The 25,208-nt window shown below is 49.5% G+C and overlaps 1 protein-coding gene across 2 annotated transcripts in view; it reads left to right on the plus strand.

Annotated features, from left to right (window-relative positions):
• The window catches only part of LOC147115544 (phospholipid scramblase 1), a 123,211-nt gene that overhangs the window by 67,322 nt on the left and 30,681 nt on the right, over nucleotides 1-25,208 (plus strand). For both annotated transcript variants that reach the window (XM_085989857.1, XM_085989856.1), the window contains one exon: nucleotides 7,666-7,709. In XM_085989857.1, the coding sequence (XP_085845983.1) occupies nucleotides 7,697-7,709 (13 nt within the window). In that variant the 5' untranslated portion in view covers nucleotides 7,666-7,696. The remainder of the gene's footprint in view (nucleotides 1-7,665; nucleotides 7,710-25,208) is intronic.

Here is a 25,208-nt window from a genome sequence, read left to right on the forward strand (position 1 = left end):
ACTTCGAGAAGCTCTGTTTGCTGCTTGCCACCGATACAGGCATGATGAACAGGATCCTGAGTGCTAGCCACGGGTATGGGAACTTGTTCTTGAAACTTGAAGTTTGCTCATCATGAGGAGCACTACAGTCTGCTGCAAGCAGGCGTTGGAAATAGCCAAGTTCTTTGCAGAGGTCGACACCGTTAATGTCAGACTCTCTTGACCATGGCCACCCCCCCTGACCACGGCACCCTGGGTGGTCGCCCACATTGCCCACCCATAAGGTCGGCCCTGACGCTTCTGTTATATTCCTCTTGCCACAAACTAAGTACAGGAAACTCTCGATTTACCGGCACCTAAACAACTGGAAATCTCTGTTAACCAGCAAAATTCAGGAGTAGGTTCAGGTAAGTTTTACTTCATATTAGTGGCCGTTCCTGGATCTGTGGCCGTGTAACCGGGGTTCCTGCACCTGTTGCTATGCAACAGGGACGCCTGGATCTGTGGCCGGGGTTCCTGCACCTGTTGCTATGCAACAGGGACGCCTGGATCTGTGGCCGTGTACGGGGCTCTCGTACCTTTTACTATACCTTGCAGGGGGTGGCGTGTGCCTAGTCAGCTCTGCCCCTGACTGTCTCTGAGTGGTTCGAATCGCTCCCACACCCCTGGGTTCTAGACACCAGACTTGGGTACAGGCGGCGATACAGAAAATAGAGTAGACAAGTGGTTTGGTGCAAGAAAACCGCAATTTTTATTAAAGGCACAATAAGACACAATACTGAGAATTAATGGAATAATTACAGGCATATAAAATTACACTTATTTGGGAATGGGGAACACACGGCACATCGAGGGAACAAACACATTAAAAATCCCACTATCCTTATCCCACCCCCAATACCTAACTAGATTAAGCTACGAGGGGCCAGGAATTCATGCTCACCAATGGGGTTTCCTTGACAGTTCGAAACCTGTCGATTAAGCCGGTTGTGGTTTTGGGGTTCGCTCTTGTTGTCCTTTGGGGCCTGCCGTCGTCACGTGGTCACAGGGCGCGGCGGTGGAGTTGTCTGTGTGAAGTACCCTCCTTTTCCTTCGTTAGAGTAAAGTCTTTCTTTGGGTACTTCACCTTGCAGGAATGGTTGTTCTTCTGGTGGTGGTTTGGTCGCCGACGGTTTTGTTGCGGTTGGGGCTCGGTTGGCGGTTTATATTGTCAGTTTGATTTTTCTACCCATGCTTCAAACGCCAGCTTATAACTAGGCCAGGGTGTGTGCTCGCTCATCCCCAACGCTTCTTTTTCGCTGCCCTTCTCTGCCTATCGGTTTTGCTGTTCATCTCGTCTCGTCTGTCTGCGGCCCCGTGTGTCTTGTGCTTGTTCGAATCGGATTCCGTTCTCCTCCCGCGTTTGGCCCCCGGTGTTGTAATGGGCGTCCTCAGTGTTGGGAGAGGCAAGAGCAAGAGGCAAGAGAAGGAGAGCTACCGGTGGGCCTACAATTATACCCGGTTCTTCACCCCTTATCTGCGCGCCAAATCAGGTCAGTCCTTTGTTTAATTTGGCGGGCTCGTCTAAAATGATTACAGTCATTCACTTTTAACGGCTTTTGGGGCAGTTGTCTCCTTGTTTAATGGCTTCGATATCCTGGCTGTTTGTTATTTATGTAATTTAATCGTCTTTCCTGGCTTGGTAGCTACCTATAAGCTGTTACCGATTATTTATTCAAAAAGTTAATGGCCTCAAGATTAGGTCCATCCTGACTTGATCTGTTCCAAGGTGAAGAATGCATATTCTGTGTTTACCTAGCTGTCTGGCTTTAGAAAATGGCAAAGTCTTTCACAGATCCATGCATGTTAGGTTTCGTTTCAGGATTTGAATGGGCCTGCCTTCTGCAGGGCCTTGCTTTTAAAATCCTGCAAGCCTTGGTCACGAGGTTTCAGAAGCCATTTTCTTATGGGTACCCTTTTTAATAACTTATCCATACAGGGTCCCTTTATCCATAACTTTTGGGGAATGTGGGAATTTTGAGAACCCTACAACCTCTCTGTAATCCGGACTTTTTGATAAACCGGCACCACGCCGGTCCCGTCGGTGACGGATAAAAAAGAGTTTCCTGTATACCATTAACATATTTTTATGGTTTGCTTTTGATGTCTTGTGAACCTGAACTCCCAAATCCCTCTGCTCTCCTACATCAGCCAGCTTTCCCCCATTCAAAGTACTTTTTTTGAACAATATGTGCCAACTCACCCTTCATGCAACTTTTTTTGCCAATTCAACCACCTTATCAATATTCCCTTGCAGCTTCCCTTGGCCCTCAGAGTTATTTACTATATCTCCTAATTTAGTATTGTCCACAAATTTGTACAATTCCCTCTAACCCTATACTTAAATTATTAATGTATGTAGTGAACAGCAGCGGTTGCAGAACAGAACCTTGTTACACACTGCTACTCAGCTCTAACCACGCTGAGAAACTGCCCTTGACTCTTGCTTTCTCTTTACTCTCTTCCAACCAGTTTTTATCCAATTTGCTACCCACCCTCCCCCTTAATCTTCTTCAATTGTCTCTTGTGCGGTACCTTGTCACAAGCTTTCTCAAAGTCCATGTACACCACATCCACAGCATTTCTCCGATCAACTATATCTGTTGCCTCCTCAAAAGAAATATAGCAGGTTTGCCAAGTATGATCATCTTCACTGAAATCCATGTTGCTGCTTAAAACTATTTTCACTTCATCTAGATGTTCCCATTTCACTCCAAAAGAAGCTGGCACAGTAGCACCACCAGGATGACTGAATGCCTGACAAACTGTGATGTTTGATTCTTCCTTGGAAGTGTGGCAAACACATTCGGCATGCTAGGGTGATCAACAGTTAAGGATATCTTGCTTGGCCACACCACAATGAGAGGACGTGGGGGAACATCAGCCACCTGTAGCAGAGCAGATAGTGCCTGTAGCAGGGCAGATACATTGGGTAATCATCCAAGAATTTTTTTTCATTGAGACACGCAATGTCCCTTACTGCATTGAAAGGCACATCAATTAGAACATTGTAAATCCATTTTACCTTAAATTGACCTACTGTTCTCTGCTACGCAATTGTAAAGGAACACGGGCAGGATTTTCATTGGGCCGTGGAGGCGCGATTGGAGGCCTGTGGGGGTTTAAAATCCCGAAATCGGGGGTCCCGACCCCATCCCGCCTCCATGCCAGCTTCAAAGGAGGCGGGTACCCGCCCCGCACTGGGACCCGCCTCCCCGAGGCGGGAAGGGGATTCGTGCCAATTAACTGCCTTTTAACAGGTAGTTAACAGGCAGTTTTTAGCCTAATCCCTATTTTCATTGTTGAAATGTGGGATTCCCAACGGCTCAAAACCACGCCAAGTTAGCGAGGCGGGCCGTCGGGATGAAGGGCTTGGAGGGGTCGAGATGTCCGGTGTTCAGGTGAGTGATGGGTGCATGAGTGCAGAGGTAAGTGTGTTTTGTCTGTGTAAAGTGTTTAAAGAAGTTCTACTAACCTTTGCTTACTTTTACAGCCTTCCTTCCTTCAGGTCTCGGGAGTCCCTCATCTCACCGGCACAGAAAGCAGAATGGCCGCCAGCTGTCAAAATCTGCAGCCTCTGCTTTCTGTTCCGGGGCGATCTCTAAATCATCCTGAGAGGAAGGAATTAACCTGGAGTACAGAGTGTCAGTGTTTGACAGCTTCAAACAGCTGTGAAACGCGAGTATTTCATCTGTCAAAAGGTCTTGACAGATGAAATTTCAATCTCTAACGTCACCTGTTGCTGGGTGGCCCTTAATTGGCCTGCTGAGCCCGCTGGGCGGCTCAACAAGGTCAATCAAGTCAAAATCGCGTGGGTTGGCTACAACTCGATGGAGGCGGGACTACAACCCTGAAAGTTGTAGTCCCGCCTCCTACCCGACTCCTCAATGAAAATCCAGCCCCATGAGTTATTAAAAAGCGACTGACTACAATCTTTACATTTAAAGAATCATAAAATAATACAGCACAGAAGGAGGCCATTCGGCCTATCGTACCTGTGCAGGCTCTTTGAAAGAACTATCCAATTAGTCCCATTCCCCTGCGCTTTACCCCATAGCCCTGCAAATTTTTCCCCTTCACGTATTGAAATAAAGAATAGATTTGCCTTCCAAAGCTAGGCTTTATTAACTTTAAAATCTGCAGCACATCTTTCCACATCCAGTCCCAACCAAAGCTGGAAAAGAACTGAATTTAAGGTGGCCACCACACATCATGTGACATCAACTACCAATGAGATTACAACATATATCCCAAGGCAGTTAACAAACAACCAATCACAATACTTTTACTAAACAAGGAATAATCACCACACGTATTTATTCAATTCCCTTTTGAAAATTATTATTGAATCTGCTTCCACCACCCTTTCAGGCAGTGCATTCCAGATCACAACAACCTGCAGCTTAAAAAAAATTCTCCTCATCTCGCCTCCAGTTCTTTTGCCAATTAATTTACATTTTTGCCCTCTGGTTACTGACCCTCTCAAAACCTTTCATGATTTTGAACAGCTCGATTAAATCTCCCCTTAACCTGCTCTGTTCTGTTCTAAGTGGTGAACAGCTTCTCTAGTCTCTCCACGTAACTGAAGTTCTGTACTCCATTCTAGTAAATCTCCTCTGCACTCTTTCTAAGGCCTTGACATCCTTCCTAATGTGTGGTGCCGAAAATTCGACACAGTACCCCAGCTGGGGCCTAACCAGTGAGTTATAAAGGTTTAACATAACTTCCTTGCTTTTGTACTCTATGCCTCTATTAATAAAGCCAAGGATCCCGTATGCTTTTTTAACAGCCTTCTCAACTTGTCCTACCACCTTCAAAGATTTGTGTACATACACCCCCAGGTCTCTCTGTTCCTGCACCCCCTTTAAAATTGTACCATTTAGTTTATATTGCCTCACCTCATTCGTTCTACATTGCTGAACATTTGCTTCTATCTCTAAGTATGCATTTGTGGAATGTGCTGAACGTGATCTGCGGGCGTCTTGTGTCACATGTACTGGTGCACCTCGTATTTTCTCATGCGTCACTCCTAAGTGATTGATGCTTCCATAGAATGTGCTTGTGATTCCCCATGCCATCTACCTGCACATGCTGCAGAACCAGATTGCCCCGTCTGTAAGCCAGCAATCACCTTTCCTGCTCTGCTCTGCCAGTCAAAGTGTGCCAAATGTTCTGCATTCTTGAGAGTGTGTTTCAAAAAAGAGGAAATTTGAACTCCAGGAGTGGTGTCCATAGAGTCATAGAGTTATACAGCACAGAAAGAGGCCCTTTGGCCCATCATGTCCGTGCCGGCCATCAAGCCCTGTCTATTCTAATCCCATTGTCCTGCACTTGGTCCGTAGCCTTGTATGCTATGGCATTTCAAGTACTCATCTAAATGCTTCTTGAATGTTGTGAGGGTTCCTGCCTCTACCACCCTTTCAGGCAGTGAGTTCCAGATTCCAACCACCCTCTGGGTGAAAAAGTTTTTCCTCAAATCCCCTCTAAACCTCCTGCCCCTTACCTTGAAACTATGCCCCCTGGTTATTGACCCCTCTACTAAGAGGAAAAGTTCCCTTCTATCTACCCTATCTATGCCCCTCATAATTTTGTACACCTCAATCAGGTCCCCCCTCAGCCTTCTCTGCTCCAAGGAAAACAACCCCAGCCTGTCCAGCCTCTCTTCATAGCTGAAGCGCTCCAGCCCAGGTAACATCCTGGTGAATCTCCTCTGCACCCTCTCCAATGCAATCACATCCTTCCTACAGTGTGGCGACCAGAACTGCACACAGTATTCCAGCTGTGGCCTAACTAGCGTTTTGTACAGCTCCATCATAACCTCCCTGCTCTTATATTCTATGCCTCGGCTAATGAAGGCAAGTATCCCATATGCCTTTTTAACCACCTTATCTACCTGTCCTGCTGACTTCAGGGATCTACGTACATGCACACCAAGGTCCCTCTGATCCTCTGTCCTTCCTAGGGTCCTACCATTCATTGTGTCTTACCTTGCCTTGTTGGTCCTCCCAAAATGCAGCACCTCACACTTTTCAGGGTTAAATTCCATTTGCCACTGTTCTGCCCATCTAACCATCCCGTCTATATCATCATGTAGCCTGAGGCTTCCCTCCTCGCTATTTACCACTCCACCAATTTCAATGTCATCTGCAAACTTACTGATCATACCTCCTACATTCATATCTAAATCATTAATGTACACTACAAACAGCAAAGGACCCAGCACCAATCCCTGCGGTACACCACTGGAGACAGGCTTCCAGTCACAAAAACAACCTTCGACCATCACCCTCTGCCTCCTGCCACTAAGCCAATTTTGGATCCAATGTGCCAAATTGCCCTGGATCTCATGGGCTCTTACCTTCTTGACCAGTCTCCCATGTGGGACTTTGTCAAAAGCCTTACTGAAGTCCATGTAGACTACATCAACTGCACTACCCTCATCCATACACCTACTCACCCCCTGAAAATTCAATCAAATTGGTCAGACATGATCTCCCCCTGACAAAGCCATGCTGACTATCCTTGATTAATCCCTGCCTCTCCAAGTGGAGACTAATTCTGTCCCTCAGAATTTTTTCCAATAATTTCCCTTTACACCTCCCACACCCCTGTGTTGCCTGTACACTAGAGGAAATGGCGTGGCCCTTAAACGCAGCCCCCATTTAACGCTCTGTGACACCAGTAAATCACCTGCATGATGCAAGCCTGTGAGTGTAAGTACACCTGTGACTGAAAGGGTTACACAGTGGCAATTGCTATATGTATTGTGTAACAGGGAGGAGTTAATTGTTACATTTCCTCGTACGTCACTGTTTTTGTCACTGCTAAAGATTGGGAAATTCGGAATGTTTCTGCTAATGCGGACACAAGCTCAAGTGAAGGAACATTCTGGAGTATTTGTACTGAGGTTACGATAAGGGTTTGTAAAATAGTACAGGCAAGCGCTATTCATTCGATCTTGCCTTGCCATTCAGTACAGTCACAGCAAAGTACTTTCACAGGTGATCAAGTTGTGTGTGTGCTATTCAGAGTCATCTGCTGGAGGCGTTTTTAGAGTTGTATTATTCAGAGCTATATTTCTACAGGTGATGGAGAAGCTTTGCATTGCGTTTGCTAAAAGGCTTCTTCTCATGCAAAAAAGTGGTCTCTTAACTCAATATCGAGTGCAACAATTTCAGATCATAACCTCGGCCCTTATTACATTTTTATATATATTTTTTATCCACACCTTTGTTTTGTGCCCTTCCCCCTTTTTCTCTCTCCCACATGGCAGCTGTCTCTCATTCTGCCAGCGCATTTCACACCTAATCTAGAGCCGTCTTTTGTCTCCACTTGTCCTATCACCATCTCGTCTGGTTTTGAATACCTCTTAATGTCTCTTCACTTCTCTTTTGTTCTCTTATCCCCATTTCCCAGCCCCCAAACTGGCCTTTTAATCTGTTTCATTTCCTGTGGTTTTTTTCAGTCCTGACGAAGGGTTTCGACCTGAAACGTTGACTATTTTCTCTCCACGGATGTTGCCTGGCCTGCTGAGTGTTTCCAGCATTTTCTGTTGCTATTTCGGATTTCCAGCATCCGCAGTATTTTGCTATCGTAGTACAAACTGGCTTGGAGTAGTAATAATCTCATTTTGTTTCCTTTCTTTAGTTGATCACCATCACAGAAAGAGCGTTGAGTGATGGCGACACCAGGTAAGAAATATTTTACAAACTCCACTCTAGTAAAATTCCAGTTAGTTTGAAAAACAGAAGAGTCCCAGTTAACTTGTTCTGTAACAAAAGCAGAACATGTTAAACATGCACAGCAACATCTGGGGAAGGAGAAAGGACAGGCTGATGTTTTGGACATGGGCTCTTTTTCAAAACAGATGAATTTATATTCTGTAAATTTATTCTGTAACTGAGGACCCTCACACGATAAAGTTAATGGAGTAGAAAATTGTCTTGGGAATTGGTGCAAGACGGACGGTATCCACGGGGGGGGGTGGCGGCGCCTGTTATACGCCCCACCCGATATTCAGTTCTACTGAAGTCAATGGAACTGAGAATTGTACGGGTCGCATAACAGGCGGTTGATATGTTTCCGTCCGCCCAAAACAAATTTCTACCCCTAAGGTGTCATTTTAAAACATGTTTTTTAAAAACATGTTATTTTCATCCATAGTGCTGAGTTTCAAAGTCATATCATCAAAATATAGCAAGCAAGTGCAAGCCAGCTGTTTGGGTGTGCAGTGCAGGCCTGTTGAGAAGGGAGAGCTTAATGCTAAGTGACAGCTCAGATTTCCACAAAGCAACTAAGGGTAAATGTAAGCAGCTAGTGTCATTTTTTTCAAAAAGATATTAATTTGGGTTTATAATACAATGGCAGTCTGCTCCTATGTTATTGGTTACATTAGACTGAGACACCCAGCATGAAGGGGCTGTCGCATTGTTTGGAAAGACAATTCCTGTCTACCTTTATTCAGTGCCCCACCAGCAAACCTACCTACCTCCCTGCTTAGTGGCTCCTGTGCCCACCATTGCGTGCTCCTTCCCCCATGTTCAGCAATTCCCTTTCCCACAATGGCCAGCCCCCATTGCTGGCTGCTGGCTCCTGTCATCGTGGCCCAGACCTCTCCAGCCCGGAGCACTAGAACATTACACATATGAGCTGACCTCCTGTCACCGGGTGGCGCTGAGCATGGGGTGGGTGGGGGGGGGGGTGGGGGATGAGGGGACCGGGTTAAATCTATCCTGGTTCCAGAATAGCCGCCACGCCAAGAAATTGGTCGTGGTCACGTCTGTTTTCTGGATGGAAAGCTGGTCCTGAAATGCCCCGAATTCGCAGGGCTACACCCTGCACCCCAAGGATACCTGAAAAAAGGCAACTGGCTCGAAGTTCATGAGCTGCCTGTGGAGGCATGACGGGGGGGCTGGCAGCTCATGAGGCCTCGAGCCAATCTCCGGCCGGCCTCCCAGTTGGGATGCTCGCTGCCCACGCAGAGCCAATTCTGAAAGAAAGACTTGCAATTATATCGTGCCTTTCATGACCCCAGTTCGTCCCAAAGCGCTTGACAGCCAATGAAGTACTTTTGAAATGTTGTAACATAGGAAATGTGCTCAGATGAATTTCTACCTCAATTTCTGTCAAAATCTGAGCATTTATCTTCTGTTTTCCAACTACTAAGTAGAATAAGTCTGTCAGTTCAATGGAAGTTGTACCTGTGGTCATAGGACTGCAGAGAAAGGCGGTGTGTACCTTCAGGAAGGTGCTCCATTCAGAACAATTTTCATTTCCCTCTGGCTTTGTGCCAAGGTGGTAAAACATCTTTTTTATAATTCATTCACTGGATGTGGGCGTCGCTGGCAAGGCCTGTATTTATTGTTCATCCCTAATTACCCTTGAGGAGGTGGTAGTGAGCCGCTTTCTTGAACCGCTGCTATTCGTGTAGTGAAGGTACTTCCAGCGACGATGGAATCATAGAATCATAGAAACTCACAGCACAGAAGGAGGCCATTCGGCCCATTGTGCTTGTGCTGGCTCTTTGAAAGAGCAGTCATGCTTAGTCCCCACGTCCCCGCTTGTTGTCCGTCACCCTGTAAGCTCCTCATCCTCCAGTACCTCTCCAACTCCCTTTTAAAGTTATATCTAGAATCAGCTTCCACCACCTTTTCAGGTCGAGCATTCCAGATCCCCACAACTCTGAGTGAAAACATTTCTCCTCATCTCCCCTCTAGATCTTTGCCAATGATTTTGAATCTGTGACCTTGAGTTATTGACCCACTCGCCAGACGGAATATTTGTTCACTATTTACTCTGTCAAAACCGCTCATCATCTTGAAAACCTCTATTACCCTTTAAATGTTTATAAAAAGTTTTAGGGTTCAATTTAATGTTACCTGCTAATCTTTTCACTTAACCTCCTTTGCCTCCCATATTAACTTTTTCAATTCCCTCCTGTACTTTCCATAATTTTCCTGGTTATTAACTGAACCGTTTATCATAAGACAATGAAGGATCGGCGATATATTTCTAAGTCAGGATGGTGTGTGACTTGGAGGGGAACTTGGAGGTAGTGGTGTTCCCAGGCACCTGCTGCCCTTGTCCTTCTAGGTGGTAGAGGTCGCAGGTTTGGGAGGTGCTGTCGAAGAAGCCTTGGCGAGTTGCTACAGTGCATCTTGTAGATGGTACACACTGTAGCCATGGTATGCTGGTGGTGGAGGGAGTGAATGTTTAAGGTGGTGGATGGGGTGCCAGTCAAGTGGGCTGCTTTGTCCTGGATGGTGTCAAGCTTCTTGAGTGTTGTTGGAGCTGCACTCATCCAGGCAAGTGGAGAATATTCCATCACACCCCTTGACCTGAATCTTGTCATTCATGTGGAAATGACTTATGAAATGATACTGCTGGTGGCGCTGTCCAGGGAGAGTATAAATACTCGGGCATGGGCCCAGCTTGCTCAGGACATTCTTTAACAGGAACTAGTGAAGGACACAACTAGATCTCCATGTTGAAAAACAGTTGATTAAAGCCTTGTTTAATATTCAGACCAAGTGCCTAGTAGTTTTCTTATGTCACCCCTGACTTGTGCCTTGTAGATGGACCTGTTCTTGTAGCCACATTATTTATGTGGCTGGTCCAGTTAAGCTTCTGGTCAATGGTGACCCCCAGGATATTGATGGTGGGGGATTCGACGATGGTAATGCCATTGAATGTCAAGTGGAGATGGTTAGACTTTCTCTTGTTGGAGATGATCATTGTCTGCTACTTGTGTGATGCAAATGTTACGTACCTCTTATCAGCTTAAGCCTGAATGTTGTCCAGGTCTTGCTGCATGCAGGTATGGACTGCTTCATTATCTGAGGAGTTGCTAATGGAACTGAACACTGTGCAATCATCAGTGAACATTCCCAATTTTGACCTTATGATGTAGAGAAGGTCATGGATGAAGCAGATGAAGATGATTGGGCCTAGGACACTGCCCTGAGGAACTTCCTTTGTGCTAGGTATGACTCCAGCCAGTGGAGAGTTTTCCCCCTGATTCCCACTGACTTTAATATTACTAGGGCTCCTTGATGCCACACTTGGTCAAATGCTGCCTTGATGTCAAGGGCAGTCACTTTCACCTCATCTGTGGAATTCAGCACTTTTGTCCATGTTTGGACCATGGCTGTAATGAGGTCTGGAGCCGAGTTGTACTGGTGGAACCCAAACTGGGCATCAGTGAGCAGGTTATTGGTAAGTGCCGCTTGATAGCACTGTCGACAACACCTTCCATCACTTTGTTGATGATTGAGAGTAGACTGATGGGTTGGTAATTGGCCGGGTTAAATTTCTGTCTTGTTTTTTATGGGAAGGACATGCCTGGACAATTTTCCACTTTGTCGGGGAAATGCCAGTGTTCTAGCTATACTGAATACCTTGGCTAGAGGCGCAGCTAGTCTGGAGCACAAGTCTTCAGCACTGCCTTCCGGGATGTTGTTTGGGCCCACAGCCTTTGCTGTATGCAGTGCGCTCAGCCGTTTCTTGATATCATGTGGAGTGAACCGAATTGGCTGAAGACTGGCTTCTGTGATGATTTGGATCTCAGGAGTAGGCCAAGATGGATCATCCATTTGGAACTTCTGGCTGAAGATGGTTGCAAACACTTCAGCCTTGTCTTTTGCGCTCACATGCTGGGTTCCGCCATCATTGAGGATGGGAATGTTCATGGAGTCTCCTCCTCCTGTTAGTTGTTTAATTGTCCACCACCATTCACAACTTAGCTCTGTCTATAGCATGCTGCTTCCGCTGTTTAGCATGCATGTAGTCCATTAAGGAAGCTACAACTTGAAATCTATAAATAGGTTATGAAAACCATTGTGTAACATGAAACTTGAACCTGTGGCGTTGCCACATTGGGGAAACACTGTGTGTATGTAGATAAACCTGTATAATCCCCTTTTAACTGCTGTATTCCCCTCCCCCCGCAAGACAGTTGCAAGCTGAGAGGAATAAGGCACGTTCAGACTTGCCTGCTGCTGAGAGAAGGAAAACCAATCAGGTTCCAGCAGGTGACCAATCCGTGAGTCATCACAGGTTCGCGGGCTTCACGAATTCAGTACTGTATTGTGAGAGTTGGAGTAAAGACCTATTTCTTTTAGCTCGCTGTGTTGCCTATTTCTTTACGCGGGAGACCGTAGTCCCCCACATTGGTGACCCCGAATGTCGGCGGCCGAAGCCCCCGACTCACGCAGCCTTACAGAGGCCAGCAACGACCCGATGGCAACCAGCAGCAGCCTGATGTCGGCCGGCGCCGCGTCCTTGAAGCTCCCCACCTTCTGGGAACACCAAGCACCAGCTTGGTTCGCGCACTCGGAGGCTCAATTCACCCTTCGTAGGGTTCAAGACGATGAAGAAAGGTACCTCCACGTAGTCTCAGCACTAGCAAGCTCTACCGCCGCCGAAGTTCTCGACCTGCTGGGGAACCCACCACAGACCGGCAAGTATTCAACCATTAAGGACCGCTTGCTGCAGGCTTACGGCCTGTCCAAGGAGGAGAGGGCCCGCAGGCTTCTCTCACTACCAGGCCTCGGCGATTCTACCCCGACCCAGTTGATGAGCCGGATGCTTGCGCTCCTGGGCTCTGAACCACAGTGCTTCTTGTTTCGGGCCCTTTTCCTCAGCCTGCTTCCTCAGCAGGTACAGACTGCCCTCGCGGGGTCCCCGATCACGGACTGTGTACAACTGGCAGCCGCCGCGGACAAAGTTTTCGCCGTCACCCAACTCGGCTGTGCAGCCGCGAGGCTCCCCGACACCACCGAGCGCGCGCCGCCACGCCAGGCCGCAGAACTATGCTACTACCACGCGCGTTTCGGCCACAAGGCCCAACGCTGCAGAGCACCCTGCTCTTTTGATCAAACCAAGATGGCCGCCCGGCCCAACGCACCAGCCCCGCGCCGCCGCCTAGGCCCGCTTGACCGCACCCCCGCCGCCACGGTGACCATCGGCACCGCAGGTAAACTGCTGTACATAACCGACTCTCTTTCAGGGCGCAGATTCCTTTGCGACACCGGAGCCCAATGCAGCATAATTCCTGCCTCCCAGCTCGACATCCAGGCAGGCCGCAGCGGCCCACCCCTCGTGGCGGCAAATGGCGCAGCCATCGCTACTTTCGGAAAGCGACGGGCCGAGGTTTGTTTCAACGGCCAGCGATTTACGTGGGATTTCGTGATGGCCTCGGTGGCACATCCTTTGCTGGGCGCCGATTTTCTTTGAGCCCACGGACTCCTGGTCGACGTCCACGACAGGCGCCTGATCGACGCAGCAACTTTCGCTTCACTGGCCTGCCAGCAGAGCAATAGCCCGGCCCTCGTCGGGTCCTGCTCCGCCCCGGCGCATGACGACTACGCCCGCCTACTCGCAGATTTCCCGAGGCTCACACAACCGACCTTCTCAGCCGCGGCAGCCAAGCATGGGGTCGAGCATCACATCGCCACTACGGGACCACCAGTGTTCGCTCAAGCCAGACGCCTGGACCCAGCCAAGATGGCGGTGGCCAAGGAAGAATTCGCCACGATGGAAAAACTGGGCATCATCCGCCGCTCGAACAGCCCTTGGTTGACCCCCCTCCACATTGTGCCCAAGCCGGGCGGTGGCTGGCGCCCCTGCGGCGACTACAGACGGCTCAACGACGCCACCACGCCCGATAGATACCCCATTCCGCACATCCAAGACTTCTCGGCACACCTAGCAGGAAAGTCCGTCTTTTCCAAGGTCGACCTGATTCGCGGCTACCATCAGGTCCCCGTCCACCACGCAGACATCCAGAAGACGGCGGTCATCGCCCCCTTCGGACTGTTCGAGTTCCTGCGCATGCCCTTTGGGCTTAAGAACGCCGCACGGGCCTTCCAACGGCTCATGGACTCCGTCCTACGGGACCTGAGCTTCCTGTTCGTCTATCTGGACGATATCCTCGTGGCCAGCACCAGCAAGGCCGAGCACATCGCGCATTTGCGCTCCCTTTTCCAGCACCTCAGCCAACATGGGCTAATCGTCAACCCGGCCAAATGCCAGTTCGGAGCAGCCCAAATTGACTTTCTCGGCCACAGAATCTCGCCAAGGGGAGCCATTCCCCTACCTTCCAAGGTGCAGGCGGTGGCGGACTTTCCCCAGCCCACCTCGGTTAAGGCGCTGCAGGAATTTTTGGGGATGGTCAATTTCTATCACCGGTTCGTGCCCAAGGCCGCCGCACTCATGCGCCCCCTCTACGAAGCCACCAGGGGCAAAACGGGCAAAGAGCAACGCATCTGGTCCAGCAAGATGGCGACAGCCTTCCACCAGACCAAAAGCGCCTTGGCCAACGCCACACTACTGGCTCACCCCATCCCGGGCGCCAAGACCGCCCTCACCATGGACGCCTCGGATTACGCCGTCCAGCAACAGTGGGTCGAAGGCGCGTGGCAGCCACTGGCATATTTCAGCCGACAGCTGCGCAAGAACAAGCAGGCCTACAGCACGTTCGACAGAGAGCTCCTGGCCCTGTTCCTGGCAATCCGGCACTTCCGTTTCCTTCTGGAAGGCCGGCCGTTCACCGCATTCGTGGACCACAAGCCGCTCACTTTCGCCATGGCCAAAGTAACCGAACCCTGGTCCGCGCGCCAACAGCGCCAACTCAACTTCATCTCGGAGTTCACCACGGACATCCGCCACGTCGCCGGCAAGGACAATTTGGTGGCCGACTGCCTCTCAAGACCCTCGCTCCACGCAGTGCACCTGGGCGTCGACTACGCCAGCATGGCGAGAGACCAGGCTGCCGATGCGGAGATCCAGGCCCTCAGGACGTCAACTACCAGCCTCACCCTGGCCGACATCCACTTCCACGCAGCCGGCACAACCCTCCTGTGCGACGTCTCAGTCCCCTCGCCTAGGCCGGTCGTTCCATCCGCCTGGCGCAAGCGAGTTTTCGACATCATCCACGGCCTCTCACATCCAGGGATGCGTGCGTCTCAGAAACTTATGTCCGCCAAGTTCGTCTGGCCTGGACTCCACAAGGATGTGAGAGACTGGACCAACACATGCGTGCCGTGTCAGCGCGCTAAGGTCCAGCAGCACACCAAGGCGCCATTGGAGTGTTTCCTGGTGCCCGAGAGGCGTTTCGACCACGTCCACGTCGATCTGATAGGCCCCTTGCCGCCGTCGCACGGTTTTACACACCTGCTCACGATCGTCGACCGCACCACCAGATGGCCCGAGGTGGTTCCCCTCGCCTCCACCACCACGACCGAAGTCGCGCGAGCATTCGTCTCGACATGGGTGGCCCGGTTCGGCGTGCCGACCGACATATCCTCGGACAGAGGCCCCCAGTTCACCTCCCACTTGTGGAATGCCATCATCGCCGGCCTCGGCACCAAGTTGCACAGGACAACAGCCTACCACCCGCAGGCCAACGGGCTCTGCGAGCGCTTTCATTGTTCTTTGAAAGCCTCCCACCGCGCCAGCCTGGCCGACACCAGCTGGATCGACAAACTACCCTGGGTTCTCCTGGGATTGCAAACCGCGCCCAAAGAGGACCTCCGCGCCTCCGCGGCCGAGATGGTCTACGGCCAACCGCTCAGAGTACCAGGTGACTTCCTCCCCCTGACAACGGAGCCGTGGTCGGCCGCCAGACAGCTTTCCCTGCACCAGGACGCGGCCCAGCAATTCCGTCCAGTGCCCACTTCGCAACACGGCCCACAGCCGTCCTACGTGCCTCGAGACTTACGACATGCGGAGTTCGTCTTCGTGCGCCGGGACACGCACAGAGGCCCGCTGCAGGCACCATACACCGGCCCCTTCACAGTATTGGAGACGGGGACAAAGCTTTTCTTATCGACGTCGGCGGGAAGCCGGACCTTATTTCAGTAGACCGCCTCAAACCGGCGCACCTGGACCTCAGCTTCCCGTTTCGGCCGGCTCTTCCCCCACGGCGGAGCAGACCCCCCGCGTTGGCGGCGGCCCCACAAGAGGACCAAGACATGCCAGAACCTTACTTCCTGGCCGCCGCCCCACCTTCGCCGGCAGCCCGTCCAGCCAGCCCACCGGCAGACCAGCCGCCAGACCAGCCGACGAACCAACCGGCCGACCTCCCAGACAGCCCTCCTCACACGCCAGATGGCTACTACAGCCGCTTGGTCAAACCTCTGCAGAGACTGACTTTTACAGTTAACGAGGATTCTGGGGGGGCGTATGTGGCGTTGCCACATTGGGGAAACACTGTGTGTATGTAGATAAACCTGTATAATCCCCTTTTAACTGCTGTATTCCCCTCCCCCCGCAAGACAGTTGCAAGCTGAGGCACATTCAGACTTGCCTGCTGCTGAGAGAAGGAAAACCAATCAGGTTCCAGCAGGTGACCAATCCGTGAGTCATCACAGGTTCGCGGGCTTCACGAATTCAGTACTGTATTGTGAGAGTTGGAGTAAAGACCTATTTCTTTTAGCTCGCTGTGTTGCCTATTTCTTTACGCGGGAGACTGTAGTCCCCCACAAACCCATGACTGAGAGTGAATCACATGCTCTTGCAATTGACTGAGTAATCTGGGTTTGATGAAGTGCTTAATCTTAATGACAATGAAACTTTCATCTGTTCACATACAGATGTCCCTGCAATCAAGACAAGAGGAATGCCATGGGAGAGAGGGCCAAATCCGTGCTATCCATTAGATTTAATGGGAGAAAAATCATAGTCTGTTTGCCCACAATTTCCCCAATGCACTCCCTACAAGCACCACTCCCACTAAGAAGGCAGAAGGGCATTATCACCCACAGTATCCCTTTGTGCTTTGGCACCCTATAGGAACAATGACAATTATTTAGTCTTGCCCTATCCTCACTGTGTATGTGGGCCTTGCTCTGAAAGTGTACCTCGGTTCTTTTTCTCCTGTAACTAGAAACAATTTTTCACAATTATCCCATGGGAAACTTCTTTCCCATTTTATTTTATGCTACTGTTACAGACATCTTTTTACTTTTGGAAAGTTTTCCTTAAGCTCTGTTGTTATCAGTGTTGACGTCAGGTTTGCAAATATATTTTTGTCCACTCGGGTGAATCTTCCACGGTGTTGCTCACAATTAGTAGACAGAGCGTCGGTGCATCCTTCTCCACACCCCCCCCCCCACCCCCAGCTCTGATCTCCCCACCTGCTCTCAACTCCACTTCGACTGCTCTCTCCTGCTATTATCTTACTGTGATGCTCATTGCTGTCCGACAAGGGAGGCTAATGGTGGTCAACTGAGCATGAGGGTAGACTGGGCAGATGGGAGATGACCGTGGCAGGTGAGGTGGTGGTAGGTCTGTCAGATATTTGGGGATGGAAGTAGAGGACATTAACCTGCCTTAGCCCCAGTCCCTTTGCCCTCAGCCCCTTCTATTTTCTCCTGCCTCTTAGAATCCTCAGCACCGTTCATTCCCCTCCCAACTCTTCGCCTACATTTGTTGCCGCCTTCTTCTGCTTTTTCCCATTCACTCACCCCCATACACTCTCCCATCGCATGGGGATAGTGCAGGAAAGTGGAGATGAGGTTAAAGATCAGCCATGATCTTATTGAATGGCGGAGCAGGCTCGAGGGGCCGAATGGCTGACTCCTGCTCCTATTTCTTATGTTCTTATGTTTCTTATCCCTCATTGCTGGGCCAGACAGCTAACAAGATCCCAAGATAATTATGGATGAGAAAGGCCATTCGACCTGTGGTATCTTGAGCGGGCCATAGATGGAGACAGACACAGGTTAACTTCATAACATGGTTTAATCAACTCTTGCACATAAAAGCTTCTGCCATGAGGCAGCCAAAACAAAGAGTACAACAGTACAGATCAGACTTAACTCAGGAGAGCAATTGCCACAGCACCACCTGGTGGATCAGGTTACTCATAACCTCCCAGGTTACTACACTCCTCCCCCCTTAAGATTGCCGTATGCAATTCTTAAACAATAACCCTTACTAGGTACTACGTTTTAATTAACCAGTATGCTCTAACCATGGTTAACCCCTGACTAATTTAACAGGTTTGTATAAGTCTTTCTGGTTGCTTGCGAATCCTTTGCGAACGTCTTAATTCCACTTGTGGTGGATTCTCAGATTCATTCGCACTTGAGATTGGAGTAGTCTCTGATGTTGGTTTTACTCTGTCCCGCTGTGGCCTGGCAGTACCAGTGTCCACTGGCAGCTTATAAGCCGTGCTGGGTCCTGGAACAGCCTCCTCTACTGCCCTTTGTTCCATCTGAGGCAGTTCCCCCTGCTGCCGGCTGAAAAGCTGATCCACATGCCGACAAACCCCTCGACCATCCCCTAGTAACACGGAGTACGACACAGGTCCTGTAATGTCCTGGATTAGTCCTGGTATCCATTTAGGTCCATAACCAAAGTTCCGGGTGTACACAGAGTCCCCTATGGCGAAATGGCGAGCTTTACTATGTTTGTCATGGTACGCTTTTTGGTTTGTTTGTTTTGTCTCAACCATGCTTTTGAGATCTGGGTGTATCAGGTCTAACGTGCACCGCAACTTTCTCCCCATCATCAACTCAGCCGGAGAAAGCCCCATGGTAGCTTGGGGTGTTATACGATAACTAAACAAGGCTCTATTGAGCTTGGTCTCCAGGGTGTCACCTGAGCTCTTCCTCATGAGCTCCTTAAAAGTCTGCACGGCTCGCTCGGCTAACCCATTTGAGGCTGGGTGATATGGAGCCGAGGTGACGTGTGATTCCATTCCTTACCATGAATTCTTTGCTCCCTTCACTAACAAAACACTGTGCATTGTCAGATACAATCATTTCTGGAATACCATGCGTGCTGAAGCTGTTCCTGAGACAATTCAGTGTGGCATCAGTCGTTGCAGAGCTCACTGGATAAACGTCGATCCACTTTGAGTGAGCGTCAACCAGCACCAAAAACATTTTGCCCATAAAAGGTCCCGCATAGTCTATGTGAATTCTCCTCCAGGGTTTGCTGGGCCACTCCCAGGGATGGAGTGGTGCCCCGGCAGGTGCTTTCCTCTGTTCCTGACATATAGTGCATGACTTTACCTTTGACTCAATTTCAGCATCCAAGTTAGGCCACCACAGGTAGCTCCTAGCCAGTCCTTTCATTCTAGTCATTCCTGGGTGCGATTGATGCAACTGTTCCATCAAAGTAGAGCGTCCCCGCTCTGGGACTATGATGCGTGCTCCCCATAGCACACATCCATCTTGGACACTGAGCTCCTGCTGTCTCTGTCTGTATGGCGCGAACTCCGGTCCCTCACGGTGATCTGGCCAGCCTTTCAACACATACTCACGGACCCTTGACAGAATGGGGTCCTTGGCTGTCCAGCACTGGATTTGCACTGAAGTCATCAGGGGACTGATCTCCTGATCCAGCATCAGGACGTGCTCCTCAGGGGAAGTACTGCGAGGAGATTTTGAGAGGGGCAGGCGGCTGAGAGCATCCGCGTTCCCGTTTTCCTTGCCGGCTCTGTACATGATCACATATTCATAGGCTCTTAGTATTACTGCCCATCTCATTATTCTCTGTGATGCCATTTGAGGCACCGCTTTCATCTCATTCAGTAAGCTAATAAGAGGCTTGTGGTCAGTACTGATTACAAACTTCCTCCCATATATGTACTTATGGAATTTCTTTACTCCAAATATAATGGCCAACCCCTCTTTATCAAGCTGTGAATAGTTCTTTTCCGCAGCTGTGAGCGTGCGTGAAACAAACCCGATGGGCCTTTCCGCTCCATCTGGCATGCAGTGGGCCAACACTGCCCCCACTCCATAGGGTGATGCGTCGCAGGACATTATCAGCTCCTTCTTCTTGTCATAATGCACTAACACCCTGCTGGACTGAAGTAGCTCCTTTGACTGCTGAAACGCTTTTGCTTGCTCTGGCCCCCAACGCCATGGCTCCTCCTTTCTCAGCAGTTTGTGCAGGGGTGCCAGCAGCATCGATAAGTTTGGAAGAAACCGGTTATAATAATTCAGGAGCCCTAGATAGGCTTTCAGTTCAGTCACTGAGGTGGGTGCAGGTGCATCCTGCACTGCCCGCACTTTCCCTGGTAATGGATGGAGGCCTGTGGCATCCACCCGATGTCCCAGGAATGTAACTTCCTTCTCCATGAAACTACACTTACTCCGTTTCAGGCGTAGCCCCGCCTCTTCCAGCCGCTGTAGCACTTTGTCCAGTGTTTTTAAGTGATCCTGATCGTCACTTCCTGTTAGCAGAATATCATCTAAGTACACGGCCACCTTTGGAATGCCCTGCAGAATGCCCTCCTTAGTCCGTTGGAATATTGCTGGGCTAGAACTGACACCAAATGGTAACCTGGCATACGTGAACAGCCCCTTGTGCGTGTTCACCGTGACAAACTTTTTTGATTCTTCATCTAGCAATATCTGCTGATACGCATGACTCATGTCCAGTTTGCTGAATCTTTGTCCCCCAGCGAGCGATGTTAACGTCCTCCATTCTCGGAATGGGGTACTGTTCCAGTGATGATACTCTGTTCACTGTTAACTTATAGTCACCACATACCCTTACGTTACCGTCGGGCTTCAATACCGGGACTATTGGTGCCGCCCAGTCTGAAAATGTCACTGGTTCTATTACTTTGTCCTTTAGCAGGCGATCTAGTTCCACCTCCACCTTGGTTTTCATTGCAAAAGGTACCGACCTTGGTTTAAAGAAACGAGGCGTGGCATCACTGGCTACATGAATCTTGGCTGTGCCTCCCCTTAAGGTGCCCAGTTCGTCCTTGAACACTAACTCATGCTTCATCAGCACTTCTTGCAGTGCCTCTGTACTGTCCTCCATTTTATTCATTGCCTGCCAGTCCACACTCAACTCACTGATCCACCCTCGCCCTACCAGGTTTGGCCCTGACCCTGCTACCACTACCACCGTAAGCTCTTTGGTGACTCCTTTGTGTTCCACTTGTACTTCGGCTGCCCCCAAAATGTCCACCTTCTGTCCTGTGTAGGTTTTGAGACTAATGGGGCATGTACCTAGCTCTGGTACTTTTGCTTCCCCCCATAGCTTGGCGTACTCAGTCTGCGACATTATGGTTACACTACATCCGGTGTCAATCTCAAACTTTACTTGACCTCCGTTCACTATCAAATACTGAGTGAGAGGGGGTACGTTGGGCCTTGAAGTGTCTATACTGTATATAGTGAAAACCTACTCACTGGACTCTTCCTCTTGTATGTAATTTGCCCGCTTTGTGTACTTCTCCCTCCCCCCTTTAGCATGCTTTGCCCCTTTAGCACTGCTTCTCTCACTCACTGCCCTTTTACAGACTTTCTTTAAGTGCCCTATTTTTCCACAATTGTGGCACTTTGCCTTTGCAAACCTGCAGTCCTTTGCAGAATGGCTCGTCCCGCCACATCGGTAGCAATCCCCAACCCCGACTGGTGGACTTTTCGCGCCAGCTTCCATCTTGAAAACAGCTCCTCCCCCTGGTTTACTCCATTTCTCCTTGCTCATACTGTTTAAGTCCTTAATGTCCTTGTTAACCATCTCCATGGCTTGTGCTTTTTTAAGTGCCGTCTCAAACGTTAATCCTTCTTCTGACAGCAACCTTTGCTGTATACTGTCGTCGGTAACTCCGCATACTAGCCTGTCCCTTAACATGACTGTGGTGTATGTAACCGTTCCACCTTTAAGAGAACTATTTTAAGAGTTGCACTACTTTATCTTGGCTGCTGTATACTGTAATACCGGTGGTGACCACACCAGTATATAAGTGCTGTGTAATGATTTATTGGGCAGTTCTGCCCTGACCTTCGACTCGTAAAGGCCTGTTAAAAATTTACTCTTGTGGTCTGTGTAGTAATTCTCACTATAACACACAGACTTAACAGTGGCGACGAGTACGATCTTACCCTGCGGCAGAGATACATCCAAGGCAGTTGACGGGCGTTGAGAGGAGGCATCCGCCCTCATCATCCTGCTGAGAAAAGACGCAGGTCTGAAGAGCAAAGGAAGAATCCTGACACGAAGTCTTCCATCAGCAACAGGCAGTGATCATCCCTTCTATCACGGTGGTGGGTAAGCCGATCAGCGACGAGCAGCAAGTCGGCCACGTTGGCTGTGAAGTAGGGGAGGGAAAAACGGAGGATATAAGGGCGGAGAACTCAACCACGGCCGGGGAAAAGAGCCGGACAGAAGTCGGGGCCAGAGGCGCTGAGACTGGGGCAGCGTAAGGCACGGGAGCCGCGGTGAATGCAAACGCAGCCGGTGTAAAAGACCGGGCTGCAAGCGGGCTGGGAGACGCAACAGCGTCGAGAGAGAGCTCGACCGCGACCGGTGAAAAAGGCCGGGCAGCTACCGAGGCCACGAGGCGCAGCGACCGGGTCAGCGTAAGGCGCGGGAGAATTTTTTTTTTAAAACCGCGGAGAACTCAGCCGCAGCCGGGGGAAAGGACCGGACTGCAAGAGGGGCTGGGAGGCATGATTTGAAAACCGCTGGGGAGGGCGAACGCAGCAATACGGCAATCGCCATTACAGCCAACGGGGGAGAAAGGCAAACGCGGGAAGCCGTCATTTTCGTAGGCGGGGGAAGAAGACAAGCGCGGGAAACCGCCATTTTGAAAAAAAAAAGAAAAATTTCTTTTTGTTTCTCAAGAAGATTGCGAGGATGCCTAAGCGTGGTAACATCAACGATTTCGATCCCGATGTTGAAGATTGGGCCACGTATGTAGAACGCATAGAGATATATTGTAAGGCAAATAAAATATCAGATGAAGATAAAGCACTAACCTTACTAAACTCAATGGGTGCGAAGACATACGGGCTATTGAAGCATCTTCTATCACCAGCTAAACCGGCGGATCAGACTTTCGCTAAAATTGTTGCTGTCCTGAAAAATCATTTGAACCCCACACCGCTGATGTTAGCGGAACGATTTAAATTTTATGCGAGAACGCAACTGAAAGTGGAAAGCAACACGGAGTATTTAATTGAACTGCGTAAGCTAGCGAAATACTGTCAGTTTGGGGAAAGTCTGACAGAGGCACTGAGAGACAAATTCGTGTGTGGATTGTCGAAAGAAGGAACACAAAAGCGACTGCTTGAAGAGAATGATCTTACACTTGATAAGGCTGTCACTATTGCAGCATCGCACGAAGCCGCAGCGAGAGGCACTGCGGAAATGCAGCTGAAGGCAGCGGTACTCAGCGTAGATCAAATGGCTTTGGGTACAACGAAATGTTATCGTTGTGGAAAGACAACACACGATCAGAACCAGTGCTGGTTTAAAAACCAGGAATGTAGAAAATGTGGCAAGCTTGGTCACATAGCTAAAGTATGCCGGTCAGGAAAGAAGACCAGCAACAAAAAGTCACCGCAGGAAAAGTGCAGAAAGGTACATAAGGTGGCTGAGAAGAGTTCGGATGAACAGAATTCGGATTCAGACTCCAACAGCAAGGAACTGGGTAGTCTGAGAATTCACAATGTGAGTAAGGAAGCTGACCTACAAACTATCTGGGTCACACTGCAGATAGCAGGAGTCCAAGTGAAGATGGAATTGGACACCGGATCGGCGTTGACGGTCATGAATAAGCAAGATTACAAAAGGTTATTCACACATATTCCCCTACGGGATACGGAGATAGTATTGCAGACATACACGGGGCAAAGAGTATACCCCATCGGAAAGATAAAAGTCAAGGTGATACACAAGGGCAAAGAACACCAAGGAATGGACTTATATGTACTACCTGAGGGAGGTCCACCACTTCTGGGACGGGAGTGGATCAGGAAAATAAGTATGGACTGGCACTCCCTAAAAGCAATGACGGTAGATTCCGGAAAAAAAAATGTCAAACCTGCACGATTGTCCAGAATATTGGATGAGGCTAAAGAGGTGTTCCAACAGGGACTGGGAACACTTAAGAGGAATTAAGGCAAAAATCAAGATTGCAGAACATGCAAACCCAAAATTTTTCAAAGCCAGACCGGTACCTTATGCGATACGACCTGCTGTGGAAGCTGAGCTGGAAGGGCTAGAATGTTCAGGAGTACTGTCTAAGGTGGACTGGAGTGAGTGGGCCACGCCCATTGTTCCCGTCATGAAGCGTTCATCGAGCAACAAGCCAGGGGAACCGGGGAAGGTCCGCATCTGTGGAGACTTCAAGATCACAGTTAATCCGGTGCTTCACACGGTGCAATATCCGCTTCCGCGGATTGAGGATATCTTTGCTTCCGCGGATTGAGGATATCTTTGCTTCATTGTCTGGCGGGAAACACTTCACCAAGATAGACCTGGCGCAAGCGTACTTACAGATGGAAGTTGAGGAAGAGTCGCGCCAGTATCTCACAATCAACACGCACAGAGGCTTGTATCGATATAATAGACTGTTTTTTGGAGTGGCTTCGGCTCCAGCAATTTGGCAGAGGGCCATGGAGCAGGTATTACAGGGAATTCCAAACACTCAATGTTACTTGGACGACATCCTGATTACAGGAGATGACGATGAGGAACACCTTGCAAATTTGAAACTGGTGCTCACCAGATTGAAGGAATATGGACTTCGAGTTAATCGCCAGAAATGTGAGTTCTTTCAGAAACGGATCTCGTACTGTGGCCATGTCATTGACCAGGAGGGGCTGCACAAGTCACCTGACAAGATCGAAGCTGTTGTGAAGGCTCCCGCTCCGGAAAATGTATCCCAGTTGAGGTCGTTCCTAGGGTTGATTAACTATTACCATAAGTTTCTGCCAAATCTATCCACGGTGCTGCACCCGCTGAATGCTCTTTTGCAGAAAGAAGTACCATGGAAGTGGAGCGAGGACTGTAAGAAGGCCTTTCGCAAAAGCAAGGCATTGATCACCTCAGAGGAAGTGTTGGCTCATTTCAACCCAACGCTACCTATTCGTTTAGCTTGTGATGCTTCTCCTTATGGTATTGGAGCAGTATTCTCACACAAGTTGCCAAATGGCTTGGAAAGGCCAGTCGCATTTGCATCCAGATCATTGACCTCCGCTGAGCGCAACTATGCTCAGATAGATAGGGAGGCTCTCAGCCTGGTGTGGGGAGTAAAGAAGTTTAATCATTACCTGCAGGGCCAGAAGTGTACACTGCTGACAGACCACCAGCCGTTGGTATCCATATTCAACCCTAATAAGGGCGTTTCCATTATGACAGCGCAAAGGCTACAGAGGTGGTCCCTTTTCCTAGGGGCACACCAATATGACATAGAATACAAAGGATCAAAA

Source organism: Somniosus microcephalus, chromosome 6, assembly GCF_052327205.1.
Source record: "Somniosus microcephalus isolate GS21.2 chromosome 6, FLI_Smic_1.0, whole genome shotgun sequence".
Taxonomy (NCBI): Eukaryota; Metazoa; Chordata; class Chondrichthyes; order Squaliformes; family Somniosidae; genus Somniosus; species Somniosus microcephalus.